This window comes from Gallus gallus, chromosome 1 (genome assembly GCF_016699485.2).
Source record: "Gallus gallus isolate bGalGal1 chromosome 1, bGalGal1.mat.broiler.GRCg7b, whole genome shotgun sequence".
Taxonomy (NCBI): domain Eukaryota; kingdom Metazoa; phylum Chordata; class Aves; order Galliformes; family Phasianidae; genus Gallus; species Gallus gallus.
This window is the reverse complement of record NC_052532.1, coordinates 47,930,610-47,953,597: the sequence shown is the minus strand read 5'-3', so window position 1 is coordinate 47,953,597 and position 22,988 is coordinate 47,930,610. Positions and strand designations below refer to the sequence as shown.

Genomic DNA, 22,988 nt, shown 5'->3' with positions numbered 1-22,988 from the left:
GCCTGCAACACTCTGATGGAATAACATCCCTCCCCAAGGCAGTGTGCCCCATGCAGAACAGCCACATGTATCAGCTGATAAGTGACAGTCCCTCAGCACTGCCTCTCCCCCAGGGGACTTGCCTATACAGCCAATACAAACATGGCTGAGATGCTGCCACTGTTCCTCTGGTGCAGTTTCAAAAACCACATGGTTGCTGAAAGCCAGACAACAAGCAGGTCAACAGCAGCAGTTCACTGACCTTCAGCAGTTTAACTTCAGACACAGTTTTATTATCACAGAATTGTAGAGGCTGGAAGGGACCTCTAGAGATCATTGAGTCCAACCCCCTGCCAAAGCAGGCTCCCTAGATTGCAGAGCTAGACATCCAGGCTGGTCTTGAACATCTACAGAGAAAGAGACTCCCAGGCAGTTTGTTCCAGTGCTCCAACACCCTTACTGTGAAGGGATTCTTCCACACATTTGTGCAGAACTTCCTATATGCTTCAGTTTGTGGCCATTTCCCCTTGTTCTATCGCCACACACTGCTGAAAAGAGTCTGGCCTTGTCCCTTTGCCTCCCACACCTTAGATATTTATTGATATTGATCAGATCCCCTCTGAATCTTTTTCCCCTCAAGGCTGAACAGACCCGGATTGATCGGCCTTTCCTCCTAACAGAGGTGCTCCCAGCCCTTTATCATTACATTAGAAAGCATGACATCCCTCATGTTGCAGTTTTGCGTGGGGATACATTTCCACTCCTATCCAGGAAAGCTTGTAACTTCCTTGCTGTCCACCCAGAACGTGCACAATCCAGCATGAGAATGTAGCTGACAGAAAGAGAAAGATTCAGAAATCCATGCTACACGATTGTTTGAAAGAGTATTTCTCATCTATTTATTTAAAGATTAAGTATTCAAATCATCTTACAACCGTGCACCACTGAGGAATGGAAGAGCCATGTTCACTGCCATTAAGGGGATTATAAAAAAGTATTTGAGCACAAGGCTGTTGACATCATGACAAACAGCAACTCTATTTGAAATGTCAGCACTGAGTCCCATCTAGGGACAAAGAAATAATCTGAGAGCGGAAGGAGTTGATTAACTACAGAGGTTAACCTTTGATACAGCTGATTTGAGCAGCAAACCAGAAGCTTAACTGGAACATTTGCATTTGTCATACCATCTAGCATAACTAACAACAGAAAATGCCAGCCCTCCACTGCCCCGTCTCACAGTGTTGCCCAGTACCTGAGAGGTCCCTTTTGACAGCAGCTCTCTCCTTTCCTTCCCATGCTCTTGCAAGCGCTTCTGACGCTGCTGCAGGGAGCTCGACTCACCTGCTACTAACCCACTAAAGTGGCTCTTCCCATCCTTACTGCTTGCTGTTCCTTCTTTTCCTTTGGCACTCTGGAAGGCAGAGGAATGAATTGGCAAAGTTTTACTTGTACTGCAGAAGAAAGCAAAAGAGGTGGCAAAAAAACAACCTAAACATCCACAAGGGCTTTACAAGTCCCTAGACATGACCTTCAGCTCTTCTTGTTCTGCATTCACGCCCAGCCTACATGGGCAAGAAAGAACATTTCTTTCCCTCCCCCTCCTCCAAGTGAAAGCAAAAGCTTGGAGCAGTGCTGTGCTGCAAGTTAACTCCTTGGTTACTGAGCACCTTTCAATGAATCAAGTTGACAATCACCTGGTGATTTGCTGGTTCTTTCTTCCCTAGCAGCACGCTGCCAGTTTGTGTTGGAGAAGCCCCACTTGGCTGAGCTGGTCTGGTGGGACCCTTTTTACTCTGGGAGAGAAGAGAGGAGAGGAAGCCTCCTCGAGACTGAAGAGAATGTGCAGTACTTCTCTGGCTGCAGGTCATATCACTAAACAAAATTAAAAAGAAACAGTGAACAGGACGTGGAAGTACAGACAGACAAACAACCCTGATCAGAGATGACCCAACAAGAACAGTGCTGCTGCTTGAACCTCTGGAGGACACATCTTCCTTCCTAAGCTCATGGAGCACTGTACACTAAAAAACTGTTTCAGAAATATCCTGTGTTAGTGTCTAAAGCAGATCATTATAAATCACTGGAGCCAACACTCCTTGGTAGTGCCATAGACATGGTGGGCCCAGCTGTTGCTAAATCACATGTATGGTCACCCTAAACTCCTACTCCTTCCGCTCGTGGTTAGTATAGAAAGAACCCAAGGGAAACACAAGAATGCATTTTTCCAAATGACTTCTTCAGCCTGGGTTTCCAATTCAAGGCTGCAAGCAGACCTCCCTGAAAGGCAACGCCCTTAGATATGCAGCAAGTTATGTTCACCAATTTTAAAGCTCAGATCCTCAACCTTTGAAAACACACACCTCCCTTAACCCACAGCACCCAGAGCAGCAACTGCTTCCCAGAATATAACTGTGACTTTCCACACTACAGCTTCCTCTGAGAGTACGGTAGCACACAGAAGAAGAGGAAAAGTCACCTCTGCTGTCTCATTCTGTCTTAAAAGAGGGAACCGTTCTACCAAAAATAAGCTTTGGGTCAAACACAGACATAGAAAAAGCAACCAGAATTAGCCACCAAGATAATGCAAGAGTTGTGCACACAAGAAAGACCACTTTTAAAGTAAGCTTTTCTAATAGAGACGGTCAAAAATATGGCAATTCTATTAGCTCACCCCTTGCATCACTCTCTCCCACATGTGCAGGTGAACATCAGGGCTTTTCATAGCTAGGCCAAAGAGATCTCAAATTAAACTCTGCAACTTGTCCTGCACAGTGCAGTTATCAAGACAGCTCTGCAGACACACATCTTCAATTGGAAGTTTTACACCGAACTAAGATTTTAATGTGACCTCTGCTAGAAATTCTATTTGTTACTGTCAGCAGCATAATTTGATCAACAGATTAAACTGCAGATTTATGAGGAAGCCCACGTAAAACTGAGCCTCGCAGAATAGCAACTCACTCTCATTTGACTTGGCAAAAGCAAGAAAGCCTGTCTCTGTGGAACAATGACCCCTCTACCTGATACAGGAACAGCATTTAAGAACACCACAAAGCACTCACAGCAACTAAAGAAAACATGAGTCAAGAGACAATCTACTCTACCTGAGCAGTGCTTCAGGGTATTGCATTGCTATCAGTGCCCTGCCTGCCCAGAATGCCCTGGTGTAATGCTGAGACCAAAGCAGTCACTTCTACGTGCGCTTTGGCTCCCAGTAATCAGCAAGAATCTCTCTCAAAAGGTGGGAAATAGACATCATAGCAGAAATGTTCCCCAATGATCAAGGAAATGACGCTCCTAGAGCCTCCCTCAGCCATATAAAAGCAGCAGGGCCCATCCTTCCCTGCAGGCACTCACAGCTCAGAGTCCCCGAGCCGATCCATGTTGGCCACGTATGCAGGCAGCTTGTGATGCACAACTGCTTCCTCCACTTCCAGTTCCTCTTTCTTCATGCGGGAAGATTCAGCCTGCAAAGCAAATAGCTACAAGAGAAGAACCAAGTAAGTAAGCAGGAGTCACACCAGGATTCACCTCTTTCCCACAAGTTGAAGTTGTTCTTTTTTTAATTTCAAGGGCCCTAGATGGTGAGGGAGGGAAGAAGGTTGCTATGACCAGCTGAGCATCACATCAGTCCAAGTAGTCAAAAACAACAGAACTTTACAGACAGGAAACTGAAGCCTGCTTACAATCCTCCACTCCTATCCATGGGCTGTTGCTGTAACAGCATTAACAGTGCTGGGAAATAAGTTGGCCTGGGCAGTCTGGATCAGCCTGCCACTGCACACAGGCAGCTCAAGGCCAAGGCCCTGCACATGACTGGTGTTGAGCATGTGCGGGCACCAAGCCTAGAAGGTAATCTCCTTCCCACAGCCCAGGGCTCGGCAAGATGCCTGGGTGCACTGAGGCCAGTGCCATCAGGCTGCCCTGAAATCCAGCCCCACACCCTGCTCAGGTCACATTGTACATTTCTCAAATCTCTCTAACAGAAGATTATACTTTCATATCTTCTCCATAAGCATCTAGGAATGGTAATATCAAAGTGAGACAGAGCCACGGGACATTTTGCTGGAGCAATTCAGTATTTCTTGTGGCTTACTGTAAGGTCTAGAATTGGGAAACAGATATTCACATTTGCATTAGTTCACCTAGACTATTTTGTGTACACTTTGACCATGGTAAAGTGGCTATTTTAGCAGGAACAGCTTCTGCCTCTTCACTGCAGGGTACTGCCACTCTTCACTGCACTATCAGCTGAAGTTTGGATGTGGCCGTGAATAGTCTCCATAAGTTTCAGCATAAAGTCAGCCATACAAGCACTTCACCTCCCACTACTTTCAGCTTGTCAGAATTGCCAGCATAGCAGAAAAGGCATTTGCACAGTATCTGCACCCAGCAGATAGCAAAGGGAGAAGGACAGTGCCTCTGCTTGAGGTGACAGTAATGTCCTACACAGACATGATACCAGTCATCATATGACTGCTGCCCTAAGCTTGCTGGAGGCAGTTGAAAGATCGCCCAAAATAAAGGATTTATACAAGAACCTGCCTTGGAATAACTGCACTAAATTGAAGAGATACAACTTGTTTGGACACACAAACCCAACATCACAAAACGCACAGCCTTAAACAGTCAGCAAATAAAGAGCGACTTCAATTCTGACCTTATGCCGCAGGGATTCGTTTTCTTCTTGTATGAGACTGCTCCTGTGACATTCAGCTTCAAAGTTCAGAATGACTGGCACTGGTGAGAAATGTTAAAGAAAACCTCAAGGCAACAACTTGCTTTGATTCTAACAAGCCTCACAGCTAACCCTCACTGCCCATTTGCCTTAAAGGCAGCAAAGGTGCCCAGTCCATACCAGAGAGTATTTGAGGCCAGAAAGAGCAGTAACAACATTGGGCTACCACTACACGCTGTTGTGAATGGGTGCACCCAGACAACGGTCTAACAGGAGACCCAAGGTTGCATGCCTGTTTTGCAGTATGCCAAGTAGCAAGACTTCTGACTGCTATTCTAGTCAGAAGCAAAGGGAGGAGTTCAGTGTTAGCAGCAACCACAACCATTTGTGCCCAGGAAACATAACATGTCATTAGATAATTGAATAATAACTATTCTAACATCCTCTGGTAAACACCAGCTTCCTATTAAGGCCTGACCCTGAAATTACCTGAAAGCAACAGGTTCTGTAATACTGTACTCTTGGCACTAAGAACAGTAAGCGTAACACTAGGGCAAGAGAGATTTAACCACGAGTTACCAAAAAAAAAGGATATGCATGCACTGAAATAAGACACTCAGAAAGTTGTGCAGGGACACAATAAACGTATCTGCCCACTGGCGTGAAAAATAGGTGGCAAAGGTGGGGTTGGAGTCCGGGGCAGGGAGGAAAGGCAGGACAAACCAATCCTTCCACTCTGCCTGGTTCTGCAGCTCGGAGGCCTGCTTGAGGAAGAACTCCTGCGCCTTGTCATTGCGGCCGGTCTGAAACACAACAGGAGCAGCTCTCACACTTCCAGCCAAAGCACCCCACGGGTTCTCGGAATATCGTCTGTGTGATGAATGCAGTAGAAACTGCTTTCACCACCCAAGAGAGCAAGTGGTTAGAATTAAGATTCATCTGGGAACGAAACAATCTCAGATACGCTAGGAGAAGCTCCCAAATACACTTAATCCAACCTTCTTTCTACTCACTGCAGTCTTGTTTAAAGGCTGGAGAACTGAATCAAGCCCATTCTTCACATGATTTCCAGCTAAACCAGTGTGCTCTGCATACTTACATAAGATGCAAGTTCACCTACTTTACTAAAGTATACTTCAAATTGAACAGTTCTACCACTGAAGCAGCCTGAAAAAAATTCATCTGATGCATTATTTGTCATATTCACATCCCAAATTAAGCTCCAGGCAAGAGAACAAAACCACATTTCCAGAAATATGCATTAGATTTTGCTTCCTCCCCCAGTACTCCTGATTTCAAATGGAAATTTTTCCATTCACCATCATTTCAAGGTGGAAACGTTGCTCATACGTTCTAAGAAATGGAACGCTCCTGACAGGTGCTGCTCTACCCTGCTTAGCAGCGCTCTCCCTGGGCAATACGTTTTCTTTGTAAGGCATCGTTGAGATATTTCTGCTCCAACTCGAGTTCACTATTTTCTGCTCTATTCAGAGCGGGGAAAAAAACAGTTTCGCTTTCTCTCCCACATTACCCTGTCCAAATTCGAAACTCATTTCTCCCTCTTTTATCAACTAAACTCCAACTCTACCATCTTTCCTCTCGGACCCTCCCACTCTTAGGTTAGCTGTGCATCACATAAGGACTGCCCGAGTCCTGCCAGCAGGAGCACAGACAACAATCCTGCTTCTTCATCCCTTGAGCTGCAACGAGGCCCCTCTATGCAGCACTGCTGCCCGCTCAGCCACTCCCACCCGCCCCACCTGCACGGTATGGACGAGGTAGTATCGATACAGGCTGGTTTTCAGCTTGTTCACCGTCGGTCGGTACACGTCTTCCAGCCGGCTGAAGAGGCGGCGGTCCAGGTAGCCCCAGTAGTCCCGCAGCGCGGCCAGGTCATAGCTCTGCACGAACTGCTGCAGCTGCTCCACGATCTTATCCACCTGAGAGCGCAAGGGGAGGCTGCGGTCACACCAGGGCTCGCTCGGAAAACAGCGTTATTTTTGGATGAAAGGGAAGAACCGTGCTCAGCCAACAAGACAGCACCGCAGAAAGAGGAAGACGCGCTGCCGCTTCTTCGCGCTGTTACCCCGACCGCCATCTATTAGCGAGCGGCACGAAGATCCCTAACGGCAGCCCCTCCGCCCTCAGAGGACCACGCAGCCGTCCCCCCGCGGCCCGGGCTCCAGCCCCACCCTCAGGCCCCAGCGCAGCCCCGGCCCGGCGGCGCCGCCTCAGGGGAGCTGCCCCCGGCCAGGCTCTGAGCCCCGCCGCCCCGCGGCCTGCCCACCGCCCCGCGGGGAAGGGGCCGCGGCCCCCGCTCACCCGGAAGCCCTTCTCTCGGTCCGCCTTGATCTCCGCGTCCAGCTGCTTCAGGGCGGCGGTGAAGCCGCGGAACAGCAGATACTCGCGCACCAGCTCGTCCGTCCGCTCCGTCGCCGCCGCCATGGGGCCCAGCGGCGCTGCCGCCTCTGCCCGCCCACCGCTCCACGAGCGAGGCGGCCCGGCGCGGCGCCGCCAGGACTACAGCCCCCGACGTGCTCTGCCGCGCCCACCCAGCGCAAGGCACGATGGGAGCTGTAGTCCCCACCGCTCGCCCATGCGCACAGCGCTCCTCTGTACACCCCGCTCCCCGCTTCTTTGCCCGTCTGCGGCCGCAGCCCGCGTTTTTCTCTCTCTCCCATTGGCCGCCGCCGGGAGCAAAGCTGCGTCCCCATTGGCTGGCTGCCACGTGCGGCTCGTGTTGCTGGGCGCGGGCGGGCAGAGGCGCGGCGGTCATGGGTGGGGCAGGGCGGGCGTGGGCGGGGAGCGCGGTGCTCGGGGGCGGCTGTCGTCGCCTGTGGGACCCCGTTGGCTGCTCCGCTGCCGCCTCGCCCCTCCTGGCTGCTGAAGGAACGGCAGGAGCAGGAGTTGGTCTTATCCATAGGTGATACGTGCAATTGGTAACGGGGGGCGTTGGGCCAGTTTTGGGGAACTTCCCCTCAGTGGGACGCAGAGAAGGGCAGGGCAGTGTGAGGGGATAGGGAAGCTGTCCCGTCCTCAGAGCTGCCCCGCTGGGCAAGGATCTGCGCTTCCTCGTGGTGAATCGGGGTAAGATGGCGCTGCAAAGGAGGCCGCTGTTTGGCGGCATCAGCCCCGGCGTCTTGTGGGAATGGGTTATCCCAGCAGGGACGGGGCAGGAGGTGGGCTGCCGCAGTTGGAGGTTAGCAGATGAGGGTTTAGTCAGAGCCCGCAGACAGCATTCCTCAGGCGAACGCCATCACTTCCCACTGGAAAACGCGCTGCAGCGCTCGTGCGTTTCCTTCGCTGTACCCAGCACCAACCCCCGTTGCGTTGCAGCCGCCGATGGAGGCAGCGGGTGGCTGCGGTGAGCTCTGTGCAAGAGCACGGCCCGCTCCCCAGGCAAGGCAGCAGGAGGTGGAGCCCCGCGCCGCACGCAGACGCCTGGCACAGGCCCAGCACCGCGCAGTGCTGGCGGGACTCTTCAGCAGCCTGCAGGAGATGGTGCTATCCCGGTCAGACAGCCCGGCCTCCAAGGTGCGGGGCGATGACTGCCTTTCTCCTATCTGTCGCTGTCATAGAATGGCTCGAGGAAGGGACCTCAAAGGTCACCTATTTTCACCCCCCAGCTACGGGCAGAGCTGCCCAGGGCACCATCCAAGCTGCCCTTGGGCGCCTCCAGGGATGGGGCATCGTGTCATAGACATGTGCTTCAGATTATCTGTTGGGATAAAGAGGTGCCAGCATGTACATAATTTCAGTCTGCGCAGATATCCTGGATCCCTTCTGCTTTGCAGCTGCCAGCTCATCATGAGCAACCTACTTAGTAGTCTCTGTGTCATGGGTTTATCATGTGGCTTGCCTGCACTTTTTGTAGGGAACTTCTGTAGTTTCTTCTTAGCCGTGTTTTGGACGTAAATCAAGGGATTCTATGATTTAATGACCTTGATTTCACAGTGTTTTGGTAGGAAATTGGGAGGAGTGAGTTTAGGGACAGAACAAGTTAGAAGGAAGGCAGTTATTCATTCTGCTTGTAAGGTTCATTCTGTATCCAATACACTGAAAGAATAAGATGGGGGGGGAACCCTCCTGCCTACTGACCTCTACTAAAATAAGAAACTATTTATTAGAAAGACAAAGAAGAAGAAGACATAAAAACACTACTATAAAGTTGGATAGTATCCTGCTGAAGGTAGGGGAGTGACCATCGGGATTTTTCAGCTCTGCCCCCAACTCATTTAGATTGGTCACTTTCAGTTTTCCAGAGAGGATAATGGCTTTACAGGGTCATCCTTGTAAAGTGCCTTGAGATTCTAAGCATGCAAAGTGCTACTGTCTGGGGCTGAGGCCCTTACCCTCCATGAAGTTCGAGGTAAGAGATCAGTTTGCCATGTTCTGAAGGAGATGCAAGTTAAGCTGAAGTCACCCTGACCTCAGAACTAAGGCTAAACAGATACTTGCTTTGTCTCATCTGACTGGACCGTCTTAATGTACCAATTCTTTGAACTACTCTTTGACAGTATCATGTGCCCGAGACATGACTTTTGGAGGTGAGGTCCTAACTGCAAAAGTTTACCCATAATTCTAGTGTTTAGTGCCTTGCTAAACCATCTGATGTGAAAGCTCTGCGAGAGGGACCTCCTGTCTGAGTTGCCTGGGTGGTCCCACTGATCCTACAAGTCTAGAAACAATTTTTAGATGGGTGTGTTGAAAGGTATTGGCCATATGTTCTTTGTTATGCTGCAATGAAGGAATGATCTACAGTGCTGAAGTTATTCCAGCTGACATCAGTGCAGCTGGAGTAGAACATGGCAAGGGCTTCTCCTGGCAAAATTCTTAGGAGAGGTGAATTATAAAGTCGTACACCCAAAGCTGGTAGACGCCCAAGAGGATGTGCTGCAGCATGGTGTTTTTGGACATGCTCCAAGAAGATAATGATCCAAACAAGAACAGTTGCTGGTAAAAGATGTGACTTAAGTAGCAAATGGCTGCGTGACTAGGCATTATGTACATGTATTGTATAAAATATTTGTATTGTAGAATATTTATCTTCTGTATTTAACTTTGCCCTTAGTTCTTTCTCCTCTTCATAAGGCTACAGGTAGCTGGAGAAACATCACAGTTATTTTCTCAGACACGTGGAGATAACTGAGGGTCAAAATGAAGGAAAAAATGAAGAAAGCAGCTAAGTCTTGTTGAAACATGAATTCAGTCAGAGCAGAGAGCAATCAGTTCTGATTTCTTTTTGTGTTTAGTATCAGGTTTTGCGTAAGGCTAAGAAATATATCCAGGAGCTGGAGCAAACCTTGAGTTCTTTGCTGAAGATGAAAGGTACCGTACGCAAGTATTTGCCTCAGACAGTTTGTTAAGTAGAGGCAGATAGATGTGTGGCTGCTGCCATTAAGCAGTAGACTTTAATGTGGCTTTATCTGTAGCACAGATATCATCAACCCAGTAAGCACTGTCCCTCAGACCCACAGCTATTCCCAGCCCTCCCTGGCAGAGGAAGGACACAACTAATTTCTGCTGCCCCAAGCTGCAGGCAGAGTCCCCGCCTACCCCTGTCCAGGCTCCATGCATAGGCTGGAGAAACAGGTGTGCTCCTTCCAGCCACAGCACAGTATCAATCAGAGCCGTCACACACCCAGCACTCCACATCAAGCACAGCCAGAGCTGGAACTTCAGAACTGCAGGCTTTGGTCTGAGTTAGGGGAAAAGGAGAGAGAATCTGTTGAGAGTTTCCTCACAGAAGCATGGTAAATGGAAGCCTTTAGTTAAGAATTTAGTCCCATAGGAGCAGGTAAGAGATGCTGTGGTTTGTTTTTGTTAGTTTTGCTTTCAGCTTGGCAGGTTGTGGTTATGCACTCCATGCCCTCACCAGCATGCCTGCTGCTCTCTGGTGCTGCTCACTCACTCTGGTGGCAACACGAAGGACTGGGGGCTGATGGGTAGAGCCTTTGGACACATTTTTATGTCCCTTCACATATCCAGAATATGGTGAGCTAGAAAAGGCATTGCTATTTGTGCTATTTGCACCTCCAGTGCTTTGTATGATTTGTATCAATTACAAATCATAATGCTTAAAACAAATGAAGTCCTCTGAACCCACATCCTTGGGTAACTCATAAAAGGCAGCCACAGGTAGGAGTCATTTGGCAGAGAAATCTGAAGGCTTCACAAGCAGTGGGGTGGCTGAGGAGAGTTTTAAAGTAAATTTCCCTTCATATTTACTTGCATACATATAAAATTCATACCACTGCTGAATCGCAGAGTGGGTTGTCTAGGGTTTTTATGTGCAGTTTGCTCACTACATGGCAATCATGAGATGTTGGATTGACTTGTGCTTGTTCTGGTTGGGACTTTTGATTTGCTGATTGTTTTCACCATCTGTTCTGTCACACTAATGTCACAAAGGAGGACATCTGAGTTCCTCAACAATCAGAAGCTCCCAGTAGTGGTAGTGATGTTATAGGAGAGGCAGAGGTGTCGCATCTCACATCACTTTTGCCTAATGAAGAGCTGTGGCTCCTGAAGGACCAGTTGTCAGGATTGTTCTGCTTGATTGGGACTGAGGATGAGAGGGAAGCCAAAGGCCCCACCAGTGTGACAGTTGCCTTTCTGCTGACAACAGAGTCCTTCAGCCTGGAGGATGGGAACCCGTCCAGCCTGGAGGAAGTCAGGGAAGAATATGTCAAGAGGCACTTCAGCAATCACAGGTAAGGGCTTAAACCAATCAAGGGAAGATGATAATACTTTGCATTTGCTTCCATCCCAGTGCCTCTTAGCCTTTTTGTCATTGTTACTGAATTTCCAAGCAGAGGCCTTTCATCATGAGGAAAAGATGAAGAGATTTCTTGTGGACCCCTGTGATCTCACACAGCGCATGAACACAGTGTCTGTATTTCCTTTGCTTCCTATGCAGCTCACCGCAAACTTCTTCTTTGCCTGCAGAGCAAAAGGATGGGGAAAAAGCTTGCTGGGGAGAATGGCCCTGGACCCTGGAGTGACCATGAGAAAGACATTATTAATCCAGTTAAGAAGTTGTTCATGTGGCTTTTTTTTTCCCTGTGTGTTCTTTTCAGCACCGCGTCGCCCTCGGAAGCTGTGAGTGAGAGTGATTCTGCCGTCTGGTATTTGATGCAAGAATGTGAAAAACAAACAATGGAAGAAGACGGAAAGCCAGGATTTATCCAGTACCCAGACACCTCATCCCCAGATCTGGTGGAATTTGAACGGTAGGTGCACCCCAAGTTGTCTTTGGGTTTTTTTTTTCACCTCTTTGCATTAACGCCGCATCCAGTCACTGCTGTACACGGAGCCTTGCAAAAGCCTTGTATCAGCAACTTTGGCCCTGCTGGTGATGAAGCTGGAGCTGTGGCTGGCACGTGAGTGGAATCCCAGTGTGGTATCAGCCCCTAGCTCCCCCTCGAATTCTCAAGAAAGAGGGGAAAAAAACATGTTTCAAGTGTCTCAGTCCCTGCGTGGACATGCGTTGCAGCTGTCCGGTGGCTTGTAGAGTGAGCTGCAACATGCCTGTAGTGGTTCAACAGGCAACTGGTTTTTAACCCAGATGGAATGGGAGTTTATTCAAGCAGCGTGACTTACCCAGGTGTTTGTCCCTGTGTGCTGGCGATACAGTACCACTATCAAGTTGTATCCCCACGACGGGGCTGTTTGAGGAGCGCAGGAATTGCTGCACCAGATGAAGCTTGCCAGTGGCTAGCTGTACGTGTTCCTGGGGAGCTGCAGAACTGCAGGTAGGTAGATGTGGGCAGATATTTCCTCCCACAAGTGATGGTTGTCCTGCCTGGTATTGGCATGAGAAGTTGGGGCACTGTTGTCCCTTCCAGAGATGGATGATTAGCTCCTGGCAGCTTGGAGTACTTGTTTGTAGGATCAGAGCAGCATAGGACTGGAAGAAACAAGGGAAAATAATGCAGTACTCAGCCTGCAGTGGTCTGCAGAATATTAGTGGTCTGGAAGACATCAGAAAGTACTCCTCAGTATGACTTGATACACAGAGAGAGAGGAGGGGAACATAAGTGCTTCTGAGTGTGCTACAGCCAGAGGGTGCCAGTCTCTAACCCTCTTTGGGATCAGCCGAGTTCCTGACACAGGTGCTAAAAATCAGAGACCGTTGCTTTCTTCTCAGTGGTCCATGTATTTTAATCTGAGATTGTAATGGTAAATGTTCTATTTTTTCAAAGTCGTTGGTATCTTAAAACTGAGTGTTCATCACATTCTTCCCCTTGCTCTCAAATGGCACTAGGGTGTACTATAGGGGTCATGGATGGTAATCATCCCAGAGTTAAGAATACGCAGTGCGGGAGAAGCCACAGCCGTAGCTGCATCCTCCAGAGCTTCACAGCCATAAGTAAAAACGTAGACAATTTCTTTCTTTTTTTAATTTTTTAATTTTATTTTTCTGCTTTGAACTGGTGGTTTGTTTTTTTTTTTTTTTAATAATTTCCCCCTGGATTATTGAGGTTTTTCATCAAAACGAGACTGCAGCTCTGCCAGCAGATGGCACCATCCTACTGCTGCTGTGCCTGCTTTTGCTCCTGTGAGATTTGGAGATGATTGTAGTAAAGGTATCATTTGCAAGACCTTGAAATGTGCTGACTGGGGATTTTCTGGTGGAAGTAAGCCCTACTTCATCAAAGGCTGCACAGTAGGGCCATAAACAACTGTCTTTCCCCTTCTTCACTGTTGAGGTGGACCACACAGTGCTGTGTGGACTGTTGGCATTTACCCTGCAGTTTTATTGCAGCCTGCAGTTAAATGGTAGCTAATTCTTCTTAGAAAATGATCAATGGTAATGGGCATGAAACAGCAGGGAGTCTTCAGTAAACAGCAGCTTCTCAGTGATGAATCTAATCACGTTGTTTCGGCAGCATCAAAAATGCATTGAGCTTCTACAGAGAGCTACGGAGATGGGACTACCCAGTACTCCAAATGTGCAAATGTGCAAAATGTGGTTGGCTCCTTCCAGCTGGGAAGGAAATTGTTGACTCATGGCTTGTTCAAACTCAATTTCTTTAGCAAAGCAGTCTAATGATGATTCATATTCTGAGAAACTCCAGATCCTTCATTTGGAGCTGGATGTTCAGAATTGTTGGTGAGTGCAATAGCTGACCTAACAATGCTTGCCTCCCTTACAATATTTTTGTGTCCAGCAACAGCAGAAAAACTTCAGAGCATGGAAATGGGAGGTTAAACATGTTTGTGTTTGCATGTGGGATTATTTTAAAATTTTCAATACTGGTTTACTCAAGAAAATAATAATAAAAAGATGGAATTCTTTTTGATTAATTTCTCGTGCAGCAGTTTGGTTAGCCAGGAAATGTGCTTAATTGGGACATCTCCCAAGGAGGCACTCTGAGCCCAGTCAAACTGAGAAGTAATGACTGCTCGTTATACTTTTCAAGTTCTTTCATCTGAGGAGCTCTAATCATTTAATAAACATAAAATAACCCTCAGTGCTACTTTCTAAAGTAGACATTATTGTTCTTGGCTCACTGTGCCACGCAGTACTAACAGAAGAGGCAAGTTCTTTCTGTGTTTGCATCTTCACCTTGAAGTTGCAGCATTAATGTTGAATTGCTGGTTTCACTGCAGACCTCACAGAAGTCAATCTTGGGAATGCAGTCCCTCAGATGTAAGAACTGAGTTCCCATACTCACACTAATATCGTGGAGCTTCCAGGTCCACGGTACTGCCTTTCTATCTGCATGCATAGTACATAATACATCAGTGTATGACCTCAGCCAAGAGTTTTTAGAGCACTGCAATGCCAGAAGTATACAAAGGGACTTGCAGTGCAAGAGCCTCAGGATACAAAGGCAAGTATGCCAAATTTTAAGAAAAGCCAGCGTGAGGTTTGCCTGTGTGATGAGTACGGCCTGTAGCAGCCTGGAGCTCCTATTCTGAGGCAGCTGTGCTGAGGCTGTGGCTGGATCCTGCCCTTTGCAGATGAAATCTTGGCATAGCAGAGTTGCTAAACTTCTCTGGTGGTTTTGGGCAATGTTCAGTAATTGTATGAGGTCTCGGAGGGAGAAGTCAGTGAAGTAGTTTTGAATCACAGCTACTCCCTCCTCCAATGTTGATGGCTGCAATTATATCACAGTCTTTCTAGATAATAACTACAATTGTCCAGCATAGCTGCTTTATTAGAGAAGACTATTAAGGTGTTGATTGAATTGTTTAGCAACAAGTGTTGCACAATAGTTACTTATCTGCAAAGATCAATCACAGTTCCACAATTCTGAGGTAATGCTAATTATATCCTTGGCTTACCTTCCAAATACCAAGCAGTCCTTCCGCCCCAGAGAAGTGTCCTCAGCCAGTGTGCTGAGCTCAGGGTGGATCAGCACCTCTGCAGGAGGAGCACTCCAAGGGGCTCAGTTTCTCAGCCCCGTTGTGTACAGCATCTGTTACCATCTATAGTGCAGTGCTTTGCAGCGGTTCCTTGCAGCTGTAGGTCTTCCAAAACCAACAGGAGAAACTGCATCTCGTGGAACGGCAAAGGTCGTATTCACCACATACTTTGCAGTGGCAGCTCAGCACTGACCACGGCCTAGGCCATGACCAAGTCAAACCTGCGGTAGTTCTACTGTCGTAGGAGGCCTTGTCCCCTTCACACTGATTGACAGTAGTTGGATAGCTTGCTCTTGAGATGCTCCTTGTCCTTTCAGGTACCTGTATTTTTATAAGCACACAGTAGAGCTACTGAGAGAGCATGGAATTGTTTCCGCTGAGGAGGTACCTCTTCCTGTGGTCTCCACGGCTATTTCACACCTCTGGCAAGAGCTTTCTGAAGACAGGAGAGACAGCATCTTGCAGTACTGTAGCCAGAGAGATTTCCGCCTGGGTCCTACGGATGCTTGCCAAGAGCCTGCGTGCACTGATGGCGATGTGAGGGACAGTGGAGGTAACAGTGAGGAAGCCAGTGGTTCCTTGGTCTCCACACCAGAGGAAGTAAGTGCTCAGTAACACATATCCTCTGCCCCTAAAGCCCCAGTCCTCCAGTTGCTAGTTGGCTCTGCAGCTTTTAACTAGAGAACATACAGTAGTTTTAATTAAGCTTTCCCAAGATCACTTGAATGCATAAGTGGAAACAACAAACAGCCCTTGAGTAAATGTCTTGACTTCTCTCTTGGTAAGATAGACAGCAAGCTATAGGAGTGCCGTGGCAGCAATCCTGGCACTCTCTGTTGACCTCTGGATTTCTGTGCTAAGTAACAGTTAAATTAGCTCTAAGTTGCTGTGGGGTGGGGAGCAAGAAGAAGGATTGTCCAACTGCTGTCCTCTGCGAGTCTTCCATGCAGCATAGATGATCTGTACCTAGAAGAGATGCCCAGATTCCTAAGGCCTGTGTGTTTTTGCCTGGTGGCTATTTTTTTTTTTTTAATTTGTTGGGTTTTGATTTTTGGTTTGTTTGTTTTTTTTTCAGTAATCAGAGCACCTGGTAGCAAAGATAAAGTATTTGTAGAGCAGTTCCAGGGATACAGGGCTGATGACTGCCTGTTCCGTGCATTTCTGCAGAGCCAAGAATTCAGTGGCTGCGTAGATGGGAGCATGAGAAAAAAAGAGATTAAATAACAGCCAACTCTCCATAAACTGTTCCTGATTAAGCAGTGATTGCTTAAGCAACGAGCTGTTCAGAGAAGTGTACAGTTTTATTCGTTGCAAGGGAAGGTCAGGGGTTCACCTTTAGCAGATAAGTAAATTGCACTGATAAGCTCTTTTTGAGTCATAGGACAGTTAGCAATTCAGACCACTGACCTGCTTAGGAAATGTTGTGGGGATGTTGCATGTACAGTACTTTCTGGCACAGAAGGTGGGTGAAGAACGTGATGGCAGAGTGAACTAATGAGGTTATTGGTCTGTGACATGGAGAATCCCAACGCCTTTGTCAGACAAGTCATATACTGGAATCGGATTTATGGAGAATGGCTGCTACAGCTAAGATCTCCAGCCATAAACGACGCAACGGCCAAAGTCAAGTCTGGAAAGCAGTGTTACAATTCATTTTTTTACTGATGCATTGGGAGACGTAAGTCTAATTCTTGGAGGCTGAAGCACAGGGAACGGACTAATCTTGTGTTCCGAGTTATGAAATAGTTTCTCCTCCTTATTCCTGTGTCTGCCAAACCCTGTAGATTTCTGCAGAAATAAACATTAGCTGTTAAACGGAAAGAAAAAGAAATATTGTACTTAAGACTTCGTGATTAAAAACTATGCCCTAGGTGAAACTCTTGAAATGGCTGGATATGCTGACATCCAAAGTGTTTTTTCTCTGACAGGTAATGTTTGAGGACGCGTTTGATGTTGCTGCTGGTTTCCTTGAAACAAACGAGACTCAGGGATTGTCTAGCCAGAGGTAAATTATAAACTCACCCTTTTGCTAGATAGAATAACTCAATAGGTGACAGTCAGTGCTCCCCAGCAAGTTTGCTGTAGAGTAAGTCAGTAGCTGAGCATTCTCTTTTGTGCCTTTTAGTAAAAACAAAGTAGTAGCATACAGCAGTTGTGCTCATTGTAGTACTACCTCTTAAGGTGTGCGAATGAAATGATGAATAGGCATTTACAACAGAACCAGGAAGATTAGCTTACCAGGAGTGCCCAGTCACTTTGAGTTAACCAGGCACTCTTAGTAAGTGATTCTTCCTGGAAAGTCTAGGAAGAGTCCTGGATTCCGGGTAAATAGATAAACTCTTCCGATTTTCTTCTCTACTTTGCATAGCTTTCTGTCTTTTCAAATTACAAGATTTCTAATGTTTTCCTTTTTTCTCTCTCTCACTTACAAGGTCTGTGATGACCATAAGGCACTCCCTGCACAATTAACTATACTCTCACTTAATGAGACAAAAATAATCTTTTTCTTTTTTTTCTCTTTAACATTGTCTCCCTTAATCTTGTTCGAGTACCCTAATTTCATCAGAAAGAAATGATAAAGCTGAAGTGTGGTTGGCCTGAGCAGTAAGGTCAAAGAAATACAAGGGGGAATGGTCTTAAACTGAGACAGGGGAGATTTAGGTTAGATATTAGGAGGAAGTTTTTCACACACAGGGTGGTGACACACTGGAACAGGTTGCCCAAGGAGGCTGTGGATGCCCCATCCCTGGAGGCCTTCAAGGCCAGGCTGGATGTGGCTCTGGGCAGCCTGGTCTGCTGGTTGGCGACCCCGCACATAGCAGGGGGGTTGAAACTCAATGATCATTGTGGTCCTTTTCAAACCAGGCCATTCAATGATTCTCTGATTCTCTGCAGGTCACATCACTATTACCTAAGAAGGAACAGATACAGATACAAAACTAGCACTGCCTTTGATTTTCCCAGTAGACCAAAGAAAGAAAAGGTTTTTCTCTTCAAGAAGAAAATCACTTTCTGATTCATCTCTTACATGTTCTTGCTGCTTAGTCTTGGTTAGATTTTTTTTTCTCTTTCCAAATAGTGTTTTTTATGTTTTGTTTTTTTAATCTAGCTACTAATTTTTCCATAGTTAGGGAGTTCTTTAGTGTGAATCTTTTTTTCTTCACTGTAATTCCACACTGCACTTCCAGAACAGCATGAAGAGAAGTAAGATTGTTCTGGTTGTTCATCTAAATATGTTTATATTGTAAAGCTTAACAAAATATATATCCATTAAATTACATTTATTAGGTCATAACTGCTGTTTGCTTTTGAAACAAGGAAAAGCAAACTTTGTTAACACTGCACATGTATTGGCATCATCTGTGCCAGTCTGGTTGAAGCCCCAAATTAGATTAATGTTTCAGTAGTCAGCATTTTTCATGTGTCCTTCTTTTTCCTATCACCCTATGCTTTATAGTTCAGGACAGAGGTGTGGTGCAGAACTTTGTAAGATCCCAGGGAGAGCACAGAGGTGAGGTCCAGAGTATCTGACCTTAGTACCAGAGTTACCGATCACCTGAGTACGAACTTGCCAGTAAACAGCTGCTGTGTGATTTTGTGACCACATTTTTTATTGTGTTCTCTCAAAAACTTTACAGAAGAAGTCAAAGTTGTTTCTTGGAACAGCCCTACAAAATACACTGCCGAATGGTTGTTTTTGTTCTCTGTTATGATGGATGTGTACCTTTCCCTAGAACAGTGTTATCACAGCTGTAGTGTATGAGTAGATCTCTTTGTTGAGGTAGTAGTTTCTTATACTGCAGTTCTCAGTTCTTAGCTATCTTTCCTGCACTTGTTAGACAGTATTTCCTCAATACACCTCTGCTCCTTCCTGTCTTTCCCACCTATTGTCTTTCTTATCAGATTTGTCATGGAAACAATTTAAGTCTTCTATAATTTGTAAGTAAAATGTGGAGGAGAGAAAGTAAGGAGGATGAGGAAAAGAGGGAAGAGGAAATTAAATAGGATCTCTTGTTCCATTTTCAGTTCTTCATTTACAAGCGGCATTTCTGACAATCCAGAGGATGACCACAGACTCTATCTGCAGATCACTGACTTCCTAAAAAGCCTTTTCTTTGCTAATACACAGTTCTGCCAGGTAAGCTTTGCCAAAGGGTTCCTTACAGAAGGAGCAGTATATTTCTGTCACTGTCAGAAAGAGATTTCCCTTGCTTCAGATCATAGTGTCCGGAATCATTAAAACAAGGGTTTATCGCTTCAGATGTCAGTAGGATTGCCTCTGTAAGAGGCGAGGTTTGAGGTGCTGTTATTGCTTAGAATATTACTCAAAATGGCAAATGACACAAAGGATTTTTTAACTTAATGTTTGCATGAAAGTTCCATGTGGAAATGCTTGAGTGATCTCATCTAAGCTGATGAAGCAGTGCCTGCTTCATCCATAACCCACGACCTCTTGATTCTGAACTCAGTGGGACCACCCCGTGCTTTGTCTCGGTGCCAGCTTCCCTACCCTGAGCCCCTGTTTGGCAAGCTTTGAGAGTAGGGTAATTATGCTCTTGAAAGAGAACAGCTCTTAAAAGAGAGCAGCTGTTGTGCTGTGTCTTAACTTCAGCCCACTGGTGCAGATTCACTGAGCCAGAAATCATTGTGTTTGCAGTGTTAGTTCTCCTGTTCTTGTCCTCTTGCCAAGAAGGTGTCTGAGAACTTGCACATTGGTACAGGACCAAAAAGGAGAGATCACTCAGCAAGATCATGCTTATTTTGGCTCAGATTGTGCCTCTACAGTGGCCACTGTTGCTCTATGTTCTACTGTCACCTAGCTCCCATGCAGTCTCTGTTACTTGAGCAGATCCTCCTTTAAAGAAAACAGAATATTTGTGGTGAGGGATAGTGAGACAACAATCAAACAAAACCCAAAACGACAACACAAAGAACCAAAAACCAGAGTTGCACTGCTGTCTAAGTCTATTACAAAACAGTTTCTGCATGTCACTTGGTTCCTACAGTCTCCTGGAGACCTTAGCACTAACGGAGGTGCAGGGAATGACAGCAGGCACAGTAAAAGCTATTAAACAGGAGCTACTAGAGTAGGACTCTTCAGTGAAAATGTCTGGGGGGTGGCATGAGAGCATTTTGATCCTAAATGATTTGGATTTGGTACACAGACTGATGATCCATTGCCTCTTGACATCAGAACTAGACAGCACCCAATGAAGTGGACACACAGTATATTAAGAAGTTGCAGATTACCAGAGTTAATTCCCCAGGGATGAGTCGATTGACAGTTAATAAATCTGGACGAAGGTCCAGATGTAATTTCATATTCTAAACATCCTCACAGCACAGTGTGCCAGAATGAAGGGGCACGTATTAGGGAGACAGAGCACATTGCATGCAAAATGCCTGCACTCTTTGTCTAAACATCCACTCCTGGCCATTGTCAGAGACCAAGCACTGATATACACAGCCATTTGGTCTGTGAATAACTGTTCTGCATAAAAACAGGGCTCTTTCTGTGTTCATATGACTGTGAAATGAAGATGCATAGAAAAGCAAGAACAACATAATGCAAGGTGTGTGTTTTCCAGTTGTGAATGTCTTCCCTGGCTAAGAGCTGCTTTTGCCCTCTGCTTGGTGCTGTATGACTGTGTGTGAGCCCAAGCCCATCTTACAGCTCTCAGATAAAGCGGTGGAGGTGGCAGTGAAATGCTGCAAATTGGAAGCAGAACACTTTCTTTTATTCAGAAACTTTGAATTGTCTGTGATAAGACAATAAAAAGGGAACGTGAGCAGAAATTACCCAGACTAGATAGTACCAATAATGCAAAGATCACAGTCTGTTTTGGTTTAGATAACTGTGGTACAGCACATCTAGAGTCCTGCCAAGAGGCAAGAAAATTGGACTGACAAATTTTTGGTTTTGAGAGCAGAAATTCAGCTGTACCTCTGAGCAAATAGTTTGGAGACAGTTATGGAAGTGCAGCTGAGTGTGTCTAGGAAATATTCCAGCTAGTTTGAAACACTACCTCAGGCAGCAGCAGAGTTCAGTGTAGGCTACATAACTTAACCCAGACGCTGGGTTACTCAGTGCACTGAAGATTCCTGGACTTATCCTCGACAGAAGACCTTCTTGCTTACCTTGTGTATGTGTCTGAATCCCTGCAGACCACTCTCTCAATGAAGTACCAATGCTGGTACATTTGCCCGAGAGTTTGGGCAGTGCTTGTGGCATAATTATCCCAAGGGTTAAGTGGTGTCCTGTTGCTCTGTGCACACATAGTAGATGATGATATGGAGGCAAGCAGCAGGTACTGTACTTAAAGGCAGGGTCACCGGTGTGTGCCTGACTGATGTGTGAAAGGCAGCCTCTGTCCCTTCCATCTGCAGAGTTGATAAGGTAACAGATTTTCTTGTGGTCATTACATGCCAGTTCCGTGTTAATGCCATTTGAGATTAACTGTCCAATTACTAAGCACTGTTGTTGGACTGTGTACATTTGTTGTTTCACAGTCTGCAGACACAAACACTTTCGTGTCCTGGACTTTGATTGCTCAAGAGCCACTTACGCTCTTTAAGATGGTCAAGAAAACCATTTCCCTCTGTTGCTAAAAGAGCAGCAAAGCCTGAAGACAGTGCAAGTTAGGGGCTCAAGGAAGTTCACATATCCTCAGAGCCTGTTACTTGATGTGCTTGCTACCATGGTCAGTAATGTGTGTCTAAATGATGTAGATAGAGGCAGGGTGAAGACCTGTGATTTTAGAATGAAATTAGTTGAGAATCTAAGACATTCTTCATCAGGCACCACAGACAGTTGACTGAGAGGTGCTGGTTGCTGATTCAGAGCAGAAGCAGGGCTCATGGCACTTGGGAACACAATCAACTCTTGTGGTTTTTAACCTTGCCTGGCTTTGGGATGGTTTCAGGAAGAAGATCTTCAGTTTGATTATGAGACTGTAATGCTGCGGTGCACGGAGACCTTCGATGATGAAGATTTATAAGTAGTATCCCTGTTTGTCAATGTTTTGCCAAGCATCACTGGATACAGCAGGCATGTGAAGAGATTATGCCTCTTCCAGAGGAACACCTCTCCAATCAGAATGGGGAGACACTGTGTTGTGGTTTGTTACTGTTCACTTCCCTTTCCTCATAAGTGCTTCATAACTTATCAGTTGAGCAATTTATACTTTTAAACGTTCCAGGTTAAAAATATTTATAAAACCTAAAGGAAGAATTATTTTTCTCTCTGACTTTTTAATGCTTAACCTCATTTCACAAATACACTGAAGCACGTGCAGTTTGGTGACCTTGCCTAAGGTGAGCTGTGGAAGAGATGCAGAGAGGACATGGCAACCTACGCGCTCCAGACTGCTACCTGCAAAACTCACAGCGTGCCTCCCAGCATCCTGGCAGTGAATGCTTTCCTCTACAGTTCTTTAGCCTGGGCTGGAAACAACAGAGGAATTTCTTCACAGAGAGCGACATGAGGCTCTTCTGTATCTATGAGGACAACTGTAGTGGCCACCCACTCCCAAATCGCTTGGAGAGATGCAAGTACAATCACAAACTGTGGATTATTTTTGTAAAGCGTGTAAAGCTGAAAGAGAGCAAAGCCCCCTGTGCTGTTCTGCTGCATCTTGTTCTTTGATGAGTAGTACTGCTCAGATGGTGTCTTGAAATTAAAAATGCTGTGAAGTTAAAACAGATCATTCACATCTCTGAGCTGTCATTAGCAGCTTTCTGCAGACTCGGACAGTGTTCTGGCAGTATATTGAGGTCCCCTCCTCCCACTTCCCCTCTCATTTTAAAGTACCATGTATATATTGCTATGGAGGGCCTGGGTTTTGGGTCACGTGATGCTTGAGACGTGTATAGGTTTTTCAGGGGATCTGAGGTCAAATCATTCTTTCCTAAAGGAAGGAAAACAAGAGACAAATGTGTAAATGTTTGCATGAAA

The 22,988-nt window shown here is 46.2% G+C and overlaps 2 protein-coding genes across 7 annotated transcripts in view; one reads left to right on the top strand and one right to left on the bottom strand.

The window, feature by feature from the left end:
• WDR91 (WD repeat domain 91) overlaps positions 1-7,134 on the bottom strand; it is a 14,992-nt gene extending 7,858 nt beyond the window's left edge. The window contains exons 1-7 of the mRNA NM_001030752.2: positions 6,983-7,134; positions 6,421-6,600; positions 5,256-5,463; positions 4,643-4,725; positions 3,340-3,464; positions 1,677-1,854; positions 1,235-1,393 (exon numbers count right to left, since the gene is read on the bottom strand). Coding sequence (NP_001025923.2) covers positions 1,235-1,393; positions 1,677-1,854; positions 3,340-3,464; positions 4,643-4,725; positions 5,256-5,463; positions 6,421-6,600; positions 6,983-7,105 — 1,056 coding nt within the window. The 5' untranslated portion in view covers positions 7,106-7,134. The remainder of the gene's footprint in view (positions 1-1,234; positions 1,394-1,676; positions 1,855-3,339; positions 3,465-4,642; positions 4,726-5,255; positions 5,464-6,420; positions 6,601-6,982) is intronic.
• On the top strand, positions 7,072-22,988 carry STRA8 (stimulated by retinoic acid 8). Of its 6 annotated transcripts, XM_040667893.2 has the most exons (9): positions 7,470-7,583; positions 7,997-8,194; positions 9,913-9,988; positions 11,289-11,373; positions 11,740-11,892; positions 15,352-15,634; positions 16,963-17,039; positions 19,061-19,172; positions 21,958-22,988. In XM_040667893.2, the coding sequence occupies exons 2-9, from the start codon at positions 8,003-8,005 to the stop codon at positions 22,030-22,032; spliced, it is 1,053 nt and encodes a 350-aa protein (XP_040523827.1). In that variant the 5' UTR covers positions 7,470-7,583; positions 7,997-8,002; the 3' UTR covers positions 22,033-22,988. The 6 variants fall into 6 exon arrangements, with proteins under 6 accessions (XP_046770767.1, XP_040523827.1, XP_040523839.1 ...); XM_046914811.1 differs by lacking the exon at positions 7,997-8,194 and having other exon boundaries at positions 7,072-7,566; XM_040667905.2 differs by lacking the exon at positions 7,997-8,194.

What these genes read in the sequence shown, in the direction of transcription:
- STRA8 (XM_046914811.1), top strand. Translation starts at nt 7,228, where the DNA reads ATGGGAGCTGTAGTCCCCACCGCTCGCCCATGCGCACAGCGCTCCTCT. An exon ending in GATCTGGTGGAATTTGAACG is followed by an intron (nt 11,893 to 15,351) that starts GTAGGTGCACCC and finishes TTGTCCTTTCAG; the next exon opens with GTACCTGTATTTTTATAAGC. An exon ending in TGGTCTCCACACCAGAGGAA is followed by an intron (nt 15,635 to 16,962) that starts GTAAGTGCTCAG and finishes TTTCTCTGACAG; the next exon opens with GTAATGTTTGAGGACGCGTT.